The sequence below is a fragment of the Lactuca virosa genome, chromosome 5 (genome assembly GCF_052849685.1).
Source record: "Lactuca virosa cultivar CGN04683 chromosome 5, Lactuca_virosa_CGN04683_v6, whole genome shotgun sequence".
Lineage (NCBI taxonomy): Eukaryota > Viridiplantae > Streptophyta > Magnoliopsida > Asterales > Asteraceae > Lactuca > Lactuca virosa.
The window spans coordinates 334695269-334707877 of NC_136430.1; the positions used below are offsets into that span (position 1 = coordinate 334695269).

Genomic DNA, 12609 nt, shown 5'->3' on the forward strand with positions numbered 1-12609 from the left:
CATGTCAAGGCCCTGACTCTCCCAGTGTCAAATTCAATGAGTTGGGAGGACCTCAAGATTCTAATGCTCGCTGAGTACTACCCCCGGGGTGAAGTCTAGAAGTTAGAGCAGGAACTATGGAATCTCACTGTAAGGAATCCGACATCGAGGCTTACATTGCCAGGTTCAGCGATCTGGCACTCTTTTGTCCAAGAATGATCACCTCCGAAAGTAAGAAGGTCGAACGTTTTATTTGGGGGCTAACTCCCCCGATTCAAGGGAATGTGATTGCGGCAAACCCGACAACGTTCGACAGCGCCAAACGCCTCACGCAAAAGCTATATGATCATGGAGCACAAAAGGGCACGATGACTTCCACCACAGAATCGAAGAAAGGGAATGATAACAAGAAGAATTCAGGAAACAAGAGGAAAGGGAATCAAACCCAAGAACCCTCCAAAAAGCAAAAAATAGTGGCGGTTCACGCCGCTACTACTCCTGCCACATCAGCTTCCCCAAAACAATATGACGGTACCCTGCCAAAGTGCGACTAGTGCCCCTTCCACCACCGCAGAGCATGCAGGGAGATGCAATGCACAACCTGCAACAAGAAAGGGCACACTGCCCGATACTGCAACGTACTGGCACAGCAGAACAACCAACTCAACAACGATGGAGCAAGTCAAGCGTGTTATGGGTGCGGAGAGACTGGCCATTTGAAAAGAAATTGTCCCAAGGCCAATAACCAAAATGTAGGTGGAGCAAGTAGAGTCCTAGCGATAGGACATGAGGAGGCTGTAAAGGATCCGGCGGTCGTCACTGGTACGTTCCTCCTCAACAACATCTATGCATGTATTTTTTTTATAGCGGAGCAGAAAGAAGTTTCGTGAGTCATAAATTTAAGCACTTACTCAAACAAAATCCCCAAAAATTAAACGAAACTTTCACGGTGAAAATGGATAATGGGAAAACAGAAAGAACCAATGACGTATTCATAGGGTGCACGTTAACATTAAATAATCACTAATTGCAAATCAACTTAATACTAGTTACTATTAGAAGTTTTGATGTGATCATCAGTATGGATTGGTTAAGCCCCCACCGTGCCGATATTATGTGTTACGAGAAGGTCGTTCGCCTTCACCTACCCAACGATGAAGCCTTGATTATCTACGGTGATAAACTTGGTGTAAACCTCCGTCTCATCTCGTGTATCAAGGCACAAAAGTGCTGACACAAAAAGAACCACGCCTTCCTAGCCCACGTGGTGGATAAAAAGAAAGAAGAAAGGAACATCAAGGACATCCCGGAGGTACGTGATTTTCCCGACGTGTTTCCTGAAGACCTTCCAAGAGTACCTCCAGAACGGCAAGTCGAATTTCGAATTGAATTTGTACCCGGAGCTACGCCAATCGCTAAGTCGCCATATAGATTAGCTCTTGTAGAGATGCAAGAGCTTTCCAGTCAATTAAGTGAACTACTGGAAAAAGGGTTCATAAGGCCAAGCTTCTCACCCTGGGGAGCTCCGGTCTTGTTCGTGAAAAAGAAGGATGGTTCGTTTCGCATGTGCATCGATTACCGGGAGCTCAACAAGCTCACCGTCAAGAACCGATACCCTTTTCCCCGGATCGATGATCTATTTGACCAGCTACAAGGAGTAAGTTAATTCTCGAAGATATATTTGAGGTCTGGATACCACCAGCTATGGGTTCGAGAGGAGGATATTCCCAAGACTGCCTTCCAAACTCGTTACGGGCATTATGAATTCGTGGTAATGCCCTTTGGTCTGACAAATGCACCCGCAACGTTTATGGACTTGATGAACCGAGTCTGCCGACCTTTCCTCGACAACTCCGTGATCGTTTTTATCGATGATATACTCATCTATTCACGAAGTAAAGAAGAACACAGTCAACATCTGAGGCAGGTTTTGGAAACGCTCAGAGCTGAGAAGCTATACGCGAAATTCTCCAAGTGCGAGTTTTGGATTCGCAGGGTAGATTTTTTGGGTCACGTGGTCAGTGAAGAGGGAATACATGTGGACTGCCTACCATCCTCAAACTGATGGTAGATTTACATCACGATTTTGGCAGTCACTCCAGAGATCGTTGGGAACTCAGCTCGATATGAGCACTGCCTACCATCCTCAAACTGATGGTCAGAGTGAAAGGACCATCCAAACATTGGAGGATATGCTCAGGGCCTGTGTGATAGATTTCGGCAAGGCGTGGGATACTCACTTGCCACTGGTCGAATTCTCGTACAACAATAGCTATCACACAAGCATCAAGGTTGCTCCCTTTAAATCCCTGTACGGACGTAAATGCAGATCACCTCTCTGTTGGGCTGAAGTGGGAAATACACAATTGGCAAAGGGACTGGTACCAGACAACACTCTTACTGGGCCTGAGATTATCAGGGAAACAACTAAGAAGATTTTTCAGATTAGGGAACGACTCCAGGCGTCCAGAGACCGATAGAAGAGCTACGCTGACAGACGACGGAATCCTCTGGAATTTCAAGTCGGTGATCGCGTACTACTAAAAGTCTCTCCCTGGAAAGGGATGATACGCTTTGGAAGACAGGGAAAATTAAATCCAAGATACACCAGACCATTCTAGATCCTTGCCAGGATCGACCCGGTGGCTTACAAACTGCATTTACCCCCAGAACTCAGCAATGTACACCCTGTCTTTCATGTGTCAAACCTGAAGAAATGCCTATCTGACGAGACTCTCATTGCCCCGCTTGACGAAATTGAGGTGAATGAAAATCTCCATTTTGTTGAGGAACCAGTTGAAAATATGGATAGAGAAGTGAAACGAACAAAGCAAAATCGCATTCCCATTGTAAAGGTCCGATGGAGTTCCAAACGAGGACCAGAGTTCACCTGGGAATGCGAAGACCAGATGATGCAGAAGTACCCCCACCTCTTTCCTAGTTCTTGAGGGCCCGTTCTAGAACTAATTTTGGGACGAAATTTCCTCTGACGGGGGGATGATGTCACAACTAGAAAAATTAGGGTCAAACCTAGTTTGAAGGGTCTTGTGTACAAGTGTATCCACAATGTAAGATGTAACCATATTGCAATAAAACATTTGAAATCCATATGAGAATTGATGTTATAAGCTATTATATATATATATATATATAAATGGGTATATAAAAGCCTTGAAGAGCCATGTTGTAATTAGCCTTGACATGTCAACAAGAAAACACACATTAAACAATTTCCTAGGATTTATAACATTACACCCCACTAAGGCCGAAAACCCTTTTCATGGGGGTCCTCACGACCGTAATCAACCCAAAACCAAGCACCATGGCCGAAAACTACCTTGATGACTCATGTGTTGGCCGAAAACTCTAAGAGAAAGGATTTAGAACCATGAACACCCTTAGTGGACCACACTTTGGCCAAAAACCACTTCACTGGATCAATGTTTGGCCGAAAACTCAATAGGAAAGGACTTAGGACCGAAAACCAAAAGGGAAACCCATCTTAGGACCGCAAACACATATGTTTGCGGTCATGCTTGGATGTATTATTGTGTTTGCGGTCACACTATGAGGTTTTAATGTGTTTACGGTCTAAAGTAAAGAAAAAGCAACTATAGTTGATTTAAGGTGTGACATTTCACCCATTGCCAAGGCAATCATAGTAAACCGCGTATTAACCACCAAATAACAAGGCATTAACCTCCAGTAATCCAAGTAAATATCATGTCAACCTTCTTTCTTTTATTATGAACGAGAACCCTTCTTACCATACTACAATTCCACTTTCACTCCCTATGAAGTTCCAAATTACTCTCAAGTGTTCAAACTCCAAACTCTAAAGAGGCTTATTTCTTCAAATGTCATCCCTAAATCTTGGATAATTTAAGCTTCAAGAGTTCATCAAACACTCCAAGTGTTTTATGCTCAAAACCTTCATCTCATCACTTCAACTACACACATCAACCACTCAAGGTGAGCTTCATCACGTTTGCCTGAGTTCGAGCAGCTTAATACATTCAGTTGCTTTCTTCGATTCCAATAACTCTAAAACTCAGATCTAGTCCAAAATGCTATTAAGAAGGATAAAGTTTCCAACTTTATCCATTGGGACTACTCAAATGGTCCAAAAACCCAACCACAAGGCTTGAAGATACAAGGGCTTAACCAATAAGCACTTAATCTTTAAAGTCTGCAACCCATCCTTTCCAGAAGAGATTCTAGCACCTAAACCATCCCAAAGGTCGGTGCTTTATAGACATGCATGTCCAATGCATGTCTTGAACCCATAACAGGTCAAAATGGGGATTTATGACCTAATCTCTATGCATGGCATCAAAACGCAACTATAGGCCAGATCCAAGACTCTACTAGGTCACCTAGACCCGGAGATTCTTAAAGTTGCAATCTTAATGAGATCTAACCATCCCAACCTTCAAGAATAAGAAGCCAAAGGGGAAAAACTCAAGATCTAGCAACATGTAAGAATAAAAATCGGATCTTGGACACTTACAAAGGTCCAGAAGAGTGCCAAACTAAAAGATGAGGGCTTGCTGGATCCTTGCTTCCATCTTCCAACTTCTTCCTTCATTGGCTTCAAAAACACCACACTAGCTCACAAATGAAAGGGAAAGATGATTAGGGTTTTCAAGGGTCGACTTGGGGGAATTGGATGTTGATAAAAGGCCAATTGTGGGGACTTAAGGAGATTATATAGGGTGCAAAACCCTAAAAATTAGGGTTTTCTCAACCAGCCGCCAACACGCCGTGTTGGTCCATGAAGATACGCGACCCAAAAGTTCTCAACACACCGTGGTGAGGCTTCACCACGCCGTGTTCCAAGGGAAAGACATGCATAGATGGAATTAATTTCGTACCTAAAAAATCATGATGCTATATATATATATATATATATATATATATATATATATATATATATATATATATATATATATATATATATATAAAACTTCTTGTGGTAATGGGAAAAAAAGCTTTTAAGACTTCTCAACTTTTACCAAAAAAAAAAAAAAAAAAAAAAAGTTAGCATATAGTTTAAAGTTTTTTTTTTAACAAAAAGTTTTAAATCCAAATGCTAATTTAAGTAGCTTTTCACAAAAAAAACACCAAAATATTTTAAGAAATTTACTTGAATATCCTTTAGAAAACAATTCATATCATATTTCCTAATTCCACCAAATGACTTCTAATTCAATGGTATTATGTATTGTCCTCACTCCCTGAGGTTGAGGTTGAAGTCTCATTGGAGACAAATATGGATTTAGGAGTAATACAGTAGGAGTTAGATTTGCCGTTCAATTTTTTTTTTCCTATGATCCAATTAAAACTCACGTTTGGTTAAAACTCAAGTAATAGTGTACTACCTTTATCTTTAACCGATTAAAACTCAATTAATAATAGTGCACCATTTGTGAACAATCATATCATCATATAATCCAACTGTTTGATTAAAACTCAATTAATAATATGTCTAAATTCGTTTGATTTGTTTAGTAATGCAGGCCCATTCAACATGGGTCATTCCATATTGACAAGATAACTGATTTTGGATTAATGAAAAAACCATCATATATAGATATATGCTTTTATGGTTATTATAGTTTAGAAAATTAATTTTTCATGATTATGTTTTAATATTAGATTTTACATTACCTAATTTTAAATATTATTCTTGTTACATGTGACAAACATTCATTCAAATAAAAGTTATAACTTTTAGCTTCTAGCTTCCAGTTTTCAGCTACCGGCTACCATATAACTATTTTTGTCAAAACTCTCCGTCAATGTATTTTCTAGTGTTGAGATTGGAGTTGGCCTAAAGGGTATTTAAAATGCTCTAAGCAGCAGATTCTTAAGATTTTTTTAAAAGAATTTATAAATATGTATCATGCCAAGGTATACTTTAAGCCATAGTTTTATGGATAACAAAATAACTAGTGTCATTTGTGCAATGCAACAGGGCTATTCTAGGCCATGTAAGGTGTTAAAGTTTACACATTGTTGTCCCAGGATGAACCTCAAAGAGTGACAGCATTACAGAATTTATAACGAAAGCCCCATGTAGATATGCATTCTGCCACTAAAAGTGAATATGGTTCTATTTACAGGTCATAAGAGTTAAAGTAGTCAAATATTCTTGTTTTTCTTATATCATACCAATTAGTTTAACAGCTTACATTTAAGTCCTCCCAATGCCATTCTGGTATATGGTCAAAGTCACTTAATTATTATCGCTTCTTTGAAAGGTTAAGGTTACTAATAGCAATTAATATACTTTTCATTTTTTCCACTTAGGTCGATGAACTTTTGTACCGTATAAGTCATTGTACTTTAAAAAAGTCAAGATGTGTTTATGTGACATCTTCACGGCCAAACAGATGATCAGCATTTTGCATTACCAATTTAACTAAATATACAATTATATTAATCATCATACAGAAAATTTTATATATATATATATATATATATATATATATATATATATATATATATATATATATATATAAATTACATGGGTCCCCTCACAACCTTTTCTCCTTCCGACTTCATCAATCACATCTCTTCCACCTGTAATTGGTTTCTTTATTCTCTTCTTTCTGATCACTTTGATTCTATATGGTAGTAGTAAATCTCAAAACGACAAAAACCTAAGCTCACGAAGGATAGTTGTGATAAGTTGCCAGAAAATATTGTAATCAAAGAAGGGTAATTAAATGGGGAAAGGGGAAAGGGTTATGGTTATGACGTGATCACCCATATAATTTACAAATTAATAAGGGTTGTGTTATAAGTACCCTAGCTGATTTTACCCCCCTAACATCAATCTAATCAAACTTTTACATTTGATTTGATATTATTTTTTTTTCTTTTTGTTTTTTTTTTGTTTTTTTCCCTTTTGTTTTTTGTTGTTTTTTCTTTTATTAATAATAATAATAATAATAATAATAATAATAATAATCAAACTTTTACTTCGATGTTTAATACGATTTTTTTAGTTAATGAAAAGTACATGGTTAAAATAAGATAATTTTTAATTTTTTCTAATCGTATATTAAAAAAATCTGTACATACATTAATGGTAGTAAAACTTCCATTTTAGTTAGATTAAGTTAGTAAAAATAAGTTAATGTTAGAAAAAATCGAACATAATCTCGTGAAAAAATCTATAATATTAACTTGTTTTATATATTAATATATATAATATATATAATAATAAGCGACAAATCATGCAGGTACTATTTTATTTTATATATTAATATATATAATAATAAGCTAACCATTTACTTTTTTAATTAGGTGTTCTCGATTATCTCAATCGAGTCTGGTTGGATAAATACAAAGAAAATTTTATATCTGCTTGGATTAACCAAGTTTTAAACTTTCACAACCACACCAACAATAGAGTTGAGAGCCAACACGCGAAGTTGAAAAAGTTCTTGCAGACACAACATGCTACCTTAGATAAAAAAATTTATCGAATAGAAAAGATAGTGGAATCGCAACACACTGCGATAAAAGATATTTTAGAAACAAACCGAACTAAGTTGATGCGTCGATACAACATACCCCATTTTAAAGGTTTGTGTGGAAATGTTTCACACCATGCATTGGAAAAAATTAGACAAGAGTTGGACCGACCTAACGCACATCAAATAACTGAGGACGATTGTGGTTTCCAATTGCGTCGTAGTTGTGGGTTACCTTGTGCACACGAAATTGCAATTTACTCATATGCGGACCAACCAATACCATTATCATCTATTGATAAATTTTGGCGTAAGCTTGATTTAATCAATTTCAAAGTTAATGATGATATTAATTTTCGTTTCAAAGAGGGTGTGGAATTATTAAAAGAAAGCTATGTTGAACAGTCAAATGAACGGAAACATAGTTATGTCAGAAAATTGTGGGACATATTTTCACCATCAACAACTACAGTTGTTGATCCAAGTACTATTTTCTTTAATATATTAATTTGTATAATAAAATGCTAAAAAATTACTTGTTTATTCAGATGTTCATAAAAATACTCGTGGACGTCCACGATTGAGCAAACAAAAGTCCAAAAATGTAGGCCACAACACCCCACCTATACCAAACCCTACCCCTACCAATACTCGTAGACGTAGTTTTTCTACGAATAGAACAGATAATATGGATACTAGTGACCTTGACTTAAATCGGGAACCAGATAGGCATAGCACGTACTCGTTTCGCGAACATTCAATGTCCAATTCATACTTTAACCAAGATCAACCATCTTATACTTCAATCCCACTTATGAATGAAATTCCACATCAATTTCATCCATACGTTAGGAACATTAGAAATGTCGAAGGAGATGAAAATTGTGGATTTCGGTCTATAGCAGTTGCTCTTGGTCGTAGTGAACATGATTGGCTTCAAATTAGGTACGATCTATACAACGAGTTATTATCACACTATCAAGAGTATGTTATGATTTATGATGATGTTCATTTTTTAAACCGCATAAGTCACTCGTTAAATTACTCTGGATCGGGTTTTGCGGTATCGGAGTATTGGTTGATTATGCCAGACACTGTTATACTCATTGCTAACAGATACGGTGTTATCGTTATTTATCTAAGCAAACAAGGTTCTTCAACGTGGTTCCCACATCGATATGGCCCACAAGACATACCAAACCCTGCATATGTCGTTATCGCCCACATTCACCCTAACCATTATGTAACGGTTGATTTACAAAGAGCATATCCAATGCCTGATGTTTTGTCCAGGCTTCTCCGTACATACAGATCAGAACATTCGGCTGCATGGGAAACATTGTATAGTGCTCGACTAAATGTTTTCAATCTGTATAATGCACCACGCAATAGACAATTGTAATTCCGATTTTATATAGTCGTTCGAATTTATAATGTCCGATTTGTAAAATGTTGTTTGAAGTTTATAATAATAACAGTAATAATATAAATATTAAAATATAAAAAAATATTTAAAAACTGATTTTATATAGCCGTTTGAATTTATAATGTCGTCCGAATTTTAAAATTTTATGCGAAATTTACAACAATTATAATAATAATAATAATAATAATAATATATAAATTAAAAAAGAATTAACAAATAAAAATGTCGTCCGAATTTTAAAATTTTATACGAAATTTATAACAATAATAATAATAATAATAATAATAATAATAATAATAATAATATAAATTAAAAAAGAATTAAAAACAACTAAAAAACAAAATAGGAAAAAAACAAAAAAAAAAACAACAAAAAGACAAAATATCAAATGGAAAAGGAGAGATACTTATAGAAAATGCATATAAGCAAAATATCGACATGTCATTGTCATTTGTTGCCATTAGATAACCTCAACCACTTTATGAAGTTTCAAATAATGACACTAGACCCGACATTAGCAAAATTTACAGGTTCCGATATATTCAATAAGAATAATAATAATATTTAAATTTATATTTTAATTCAACTTCCCATATTTTTATCTTATGTATGTAATGTAGTAAATTTTAAGATAATTACCTTCTTTACAGGTTTGGCTTTAAACTTAGATAATACCCACATATCTAAACGAGGGCAGTTTATATTCATAATCTTTTTTCCCCTAATCCTGGTTTCACTTATTATGGACCAATATCTGGCACCCGTATGGTTGTATCCCTACAAAATATATCATCCAAAAAGTGGAGATAATATACTCATATATATGTACCTTATCTTGTCATGTGATTGTACATCACTAGAAACAAGCATAATTAACTCAATATATTCAGAAGTTTTGAAGTTAATGATGAAAATTCAATTGCTAAAAAGAAAAAACAAAGTAATGCAAGTTCTTCTCACCCAGAGATCCAGCTAGACAAATAAAAGGGATAAGATTCTTGTAGTACCATTAGTACATGCATAACAGCATTAATGTCATAAATGGGTGTCCACATTTACCTAATGCCAACAAGTATGTCGGTGTAAATCTTCATGAAAATCAAGTCAAAAAGGTAAAAAATGTGTACAACACCATTTTAAACCATATAAATCATCCACACAAGGAACTCAAAATCAACAATATCAAGATTCAAGATTTGTATCTATCCTTATTTCGAGTAAAGAGCCAACCATTTAGGCAAATGCCAGGCAATATTATTGTCTCCACAACCTGCAAAAGGGGTACTATATATGGCCTATAAACAAACAAATGGCGTCATCATGAATTTCACTTACATTAACCTCATATATATTACTTCATATATGTCAAGTTGAACATGAATAATATTGATTTTTTTTTTATATGTTGACATTGATTTTACATGATTGACAAGTCACCATCAGCATATCAACACTCGAGCAGACTAAACTGGGCGTAATTAAATGCAAAAAAAAGGCAGAGTAGAGCCAAGAAATAATCCAAACGATAGAAAATGGATTAGGACACTTCAAAGATTATAAATAAGTTGAAAAAAAATATTAAAACAAAGATTTAGTTTTCTGTAACTTCAGTTAAAACTCACAATAAATTTAGAAAACTCTAAGAAACTATTTGATAGTTGCTAATTGAATGAGAGGCCCAACTCAAAAGACCTATTGAATCAAGCAAACGTTTAATGCATGTAAAAGAAAAGGAAAAAACAAAGAGAGAATCATAATTGGGTAACACGTGTTATGGTATTGTTTAAAGGATGAACATATATAACAAATCATTGTACGGAAACATTGATGGCCAGCTATATAAAATTTGGAATTTTGTTAGCACGAAGTACATCTCCGGATAACCTATGAAAGGCTATATCTTTTCAGGTGAACTCTAAAACCGGTAAGATTGGGTTTTGAGAAGTTTTGTATGTTTAATAATTTAATCTCATCACTGGACCCCACACTAGCATACGCTTATCTTTTAAGGCAGTGAGTTTCTAGATTTACCTAACTAGCTAGAGACTAAAAACTGCACACACAGATATACCAAATCACGTGCAAGTAGTGTCAAAAATCAAAACTTTGAAGTTTGTATATATGCTATATAAGGAATAAGAGAGTTAGAGGAAACTTTCCTGTGTCAAGTGTATGATATTGTTAAGAGATAATAAATATTTGGTGAAAGGGAAACATAACAAGATAAATGGTTCTTGAAGATATTGATTCTTCAATATTCTTCTCGTTTGGCAATCTTTATATATAGGCCAACTAGCATGACCCCACTACCCCCTCCCTCCCTTTGTTCCTGGAGCTTATAAAAGACACGCATTGCCACCTATTCACACATATCAGTTCTCTTGAGAGTTTACTTAATTTAAAGAGTCTTCAGCCAATCCTACCCCTACCTAACACATCATTCATCTCGCTCTCCATATTTGTTTCCTATGGCATCTAGCTCAATGTCTTCACGTGGGTCGGGTTCATGGACTGCTAAACAGAATAAAGCCTTTGAGAAGGCTTTGGCTGTGTTCGACAAAGATACCCCTGATCGATGGCATAATGTAGCCAAAGCTGTTGGTGGCAAAACAGCTGAGGAAGTGAAGCAGCATTATGAAGTCCTTGTGGAGGATGTGAAGCACATTGAAAATGGTCGAGTTCCTTTCCCTAACTACAGGAGAACCACCGGAGGGGCATAGCTAAGCTAGCTCAAGGTAATACAACCTACACTACTAATCCACAATCAAACCAATTATTTCATGTACTAAAAAGTCTTTTCACTTATTTCACTATTTCAAGCCTAGCTATCATCTTTTATTGTGAGCCACACAAATTTCCCATAAGGGGAAGCTACTTTAGTTTGCATGGTTCGAGTATATATTATATATCATGTGGTGGTTGACTCGTGTCAAAAAGTCAAACATCACAGTTACCAAAAAGGGCTATTACCTAAATAAATTTGATGCCCCAGCTCCAACTTTTCAATCATGAAAGCAACATGTGGAATATAATTTTGTGTTTGCAGCTTTTTTTCACTTGCAAACTTGCTATGGCGTTTAGTGTCAAAACTGTGGAGATAGATTACACTAAAAGCATGAATCAACAACATTTGTTTAATTAAATTCATAATTCATCATCCATATTCAAGAATCTCTTCATCTAAAATGCAGGATAATGAATCCAAAACGCGATGAAGAAAACCACGGACATGGACAAGTAACAACAATAAAGATGCAACGATTATCGACTTCGATGCAAGCAGATGTAACTAGTAATTTGAAATTCCTTGATGCAATTTTATTTTCTGCTATAAGTTAGCAGAAAAGCTCTTTTTTTTCTTCCTATGCTAATTGTATATGTTGATGGAGTGAATTCACACGTGAACTGTGATTCATCCCAGCTTATGCGATCAAATGTATGTTGATTATATTGGTTTTGAATTATACAAATCGATTTGCAAAACATAACATAACAAATCTGACAACCAGAATACATACAAATTGAAGAGATTGATGGAGGCATGTTAGGGTTTTAATATCTTCTAACCTTCGAAACTTGATTATCACCTTTAATGCTTCGTAATTTATTTAAAGACGAACTACAAGGCGAAAAGATAAATGCCCTTTGGATCCAGAATATATTAAACTCATTAAAGGTTAATGGATTGGCACATCATTATTTTATTCTACATACAACTCT

The 12609-nt window shown here is 35.7% G+C and overlaps 2 protein-coding genes across 2 annotated transcripts; both read left to right on the plus strand.

The window, feature by feature from the left end:
- The first annotated feature begins 566 nt into the window (after positions 1 to 566).
- Positions 567 to 8865, plus strand: LOC145113263 (uncharacterized). The gene is made up of 3 exons (XM_079049374.1): positions 567 to 801; positions 7294 to 7947; positions 8012 to 8865. The coding sequence occupies exons 1-3, from the start codon at positions 567 to 569 to the stop codon at positions 8863 to 8865; spliced, it is 1743 nt and encodes a 580-aa protein (XP_078905500.1).
- A 2399-nt stretch (positions 8866 to 11264) lies between these two features.
- LOC145117099 (protein RADIALIS-like 1) lies at positions 11265 to 12213 on the plus strand. The gene is made up of 2 exons (XM_079053405.1): positions 11265 to 11624; positions 12081 to 12213. The coding sequence occupies exon 1, from the start codon at positions 11358 to 11360 to the stop codon at positions 11607 to 11609; it is 252 nt and encodes an 83-aa protein (XP_078909531.1). The 5' UTR covers positions 11265 to 11357; the 3' UTR covers positions 11610 to 11624; positions 12081 to 12213.
- Positions 12214 to 12609: the final 396 nt, after the last annotated feature.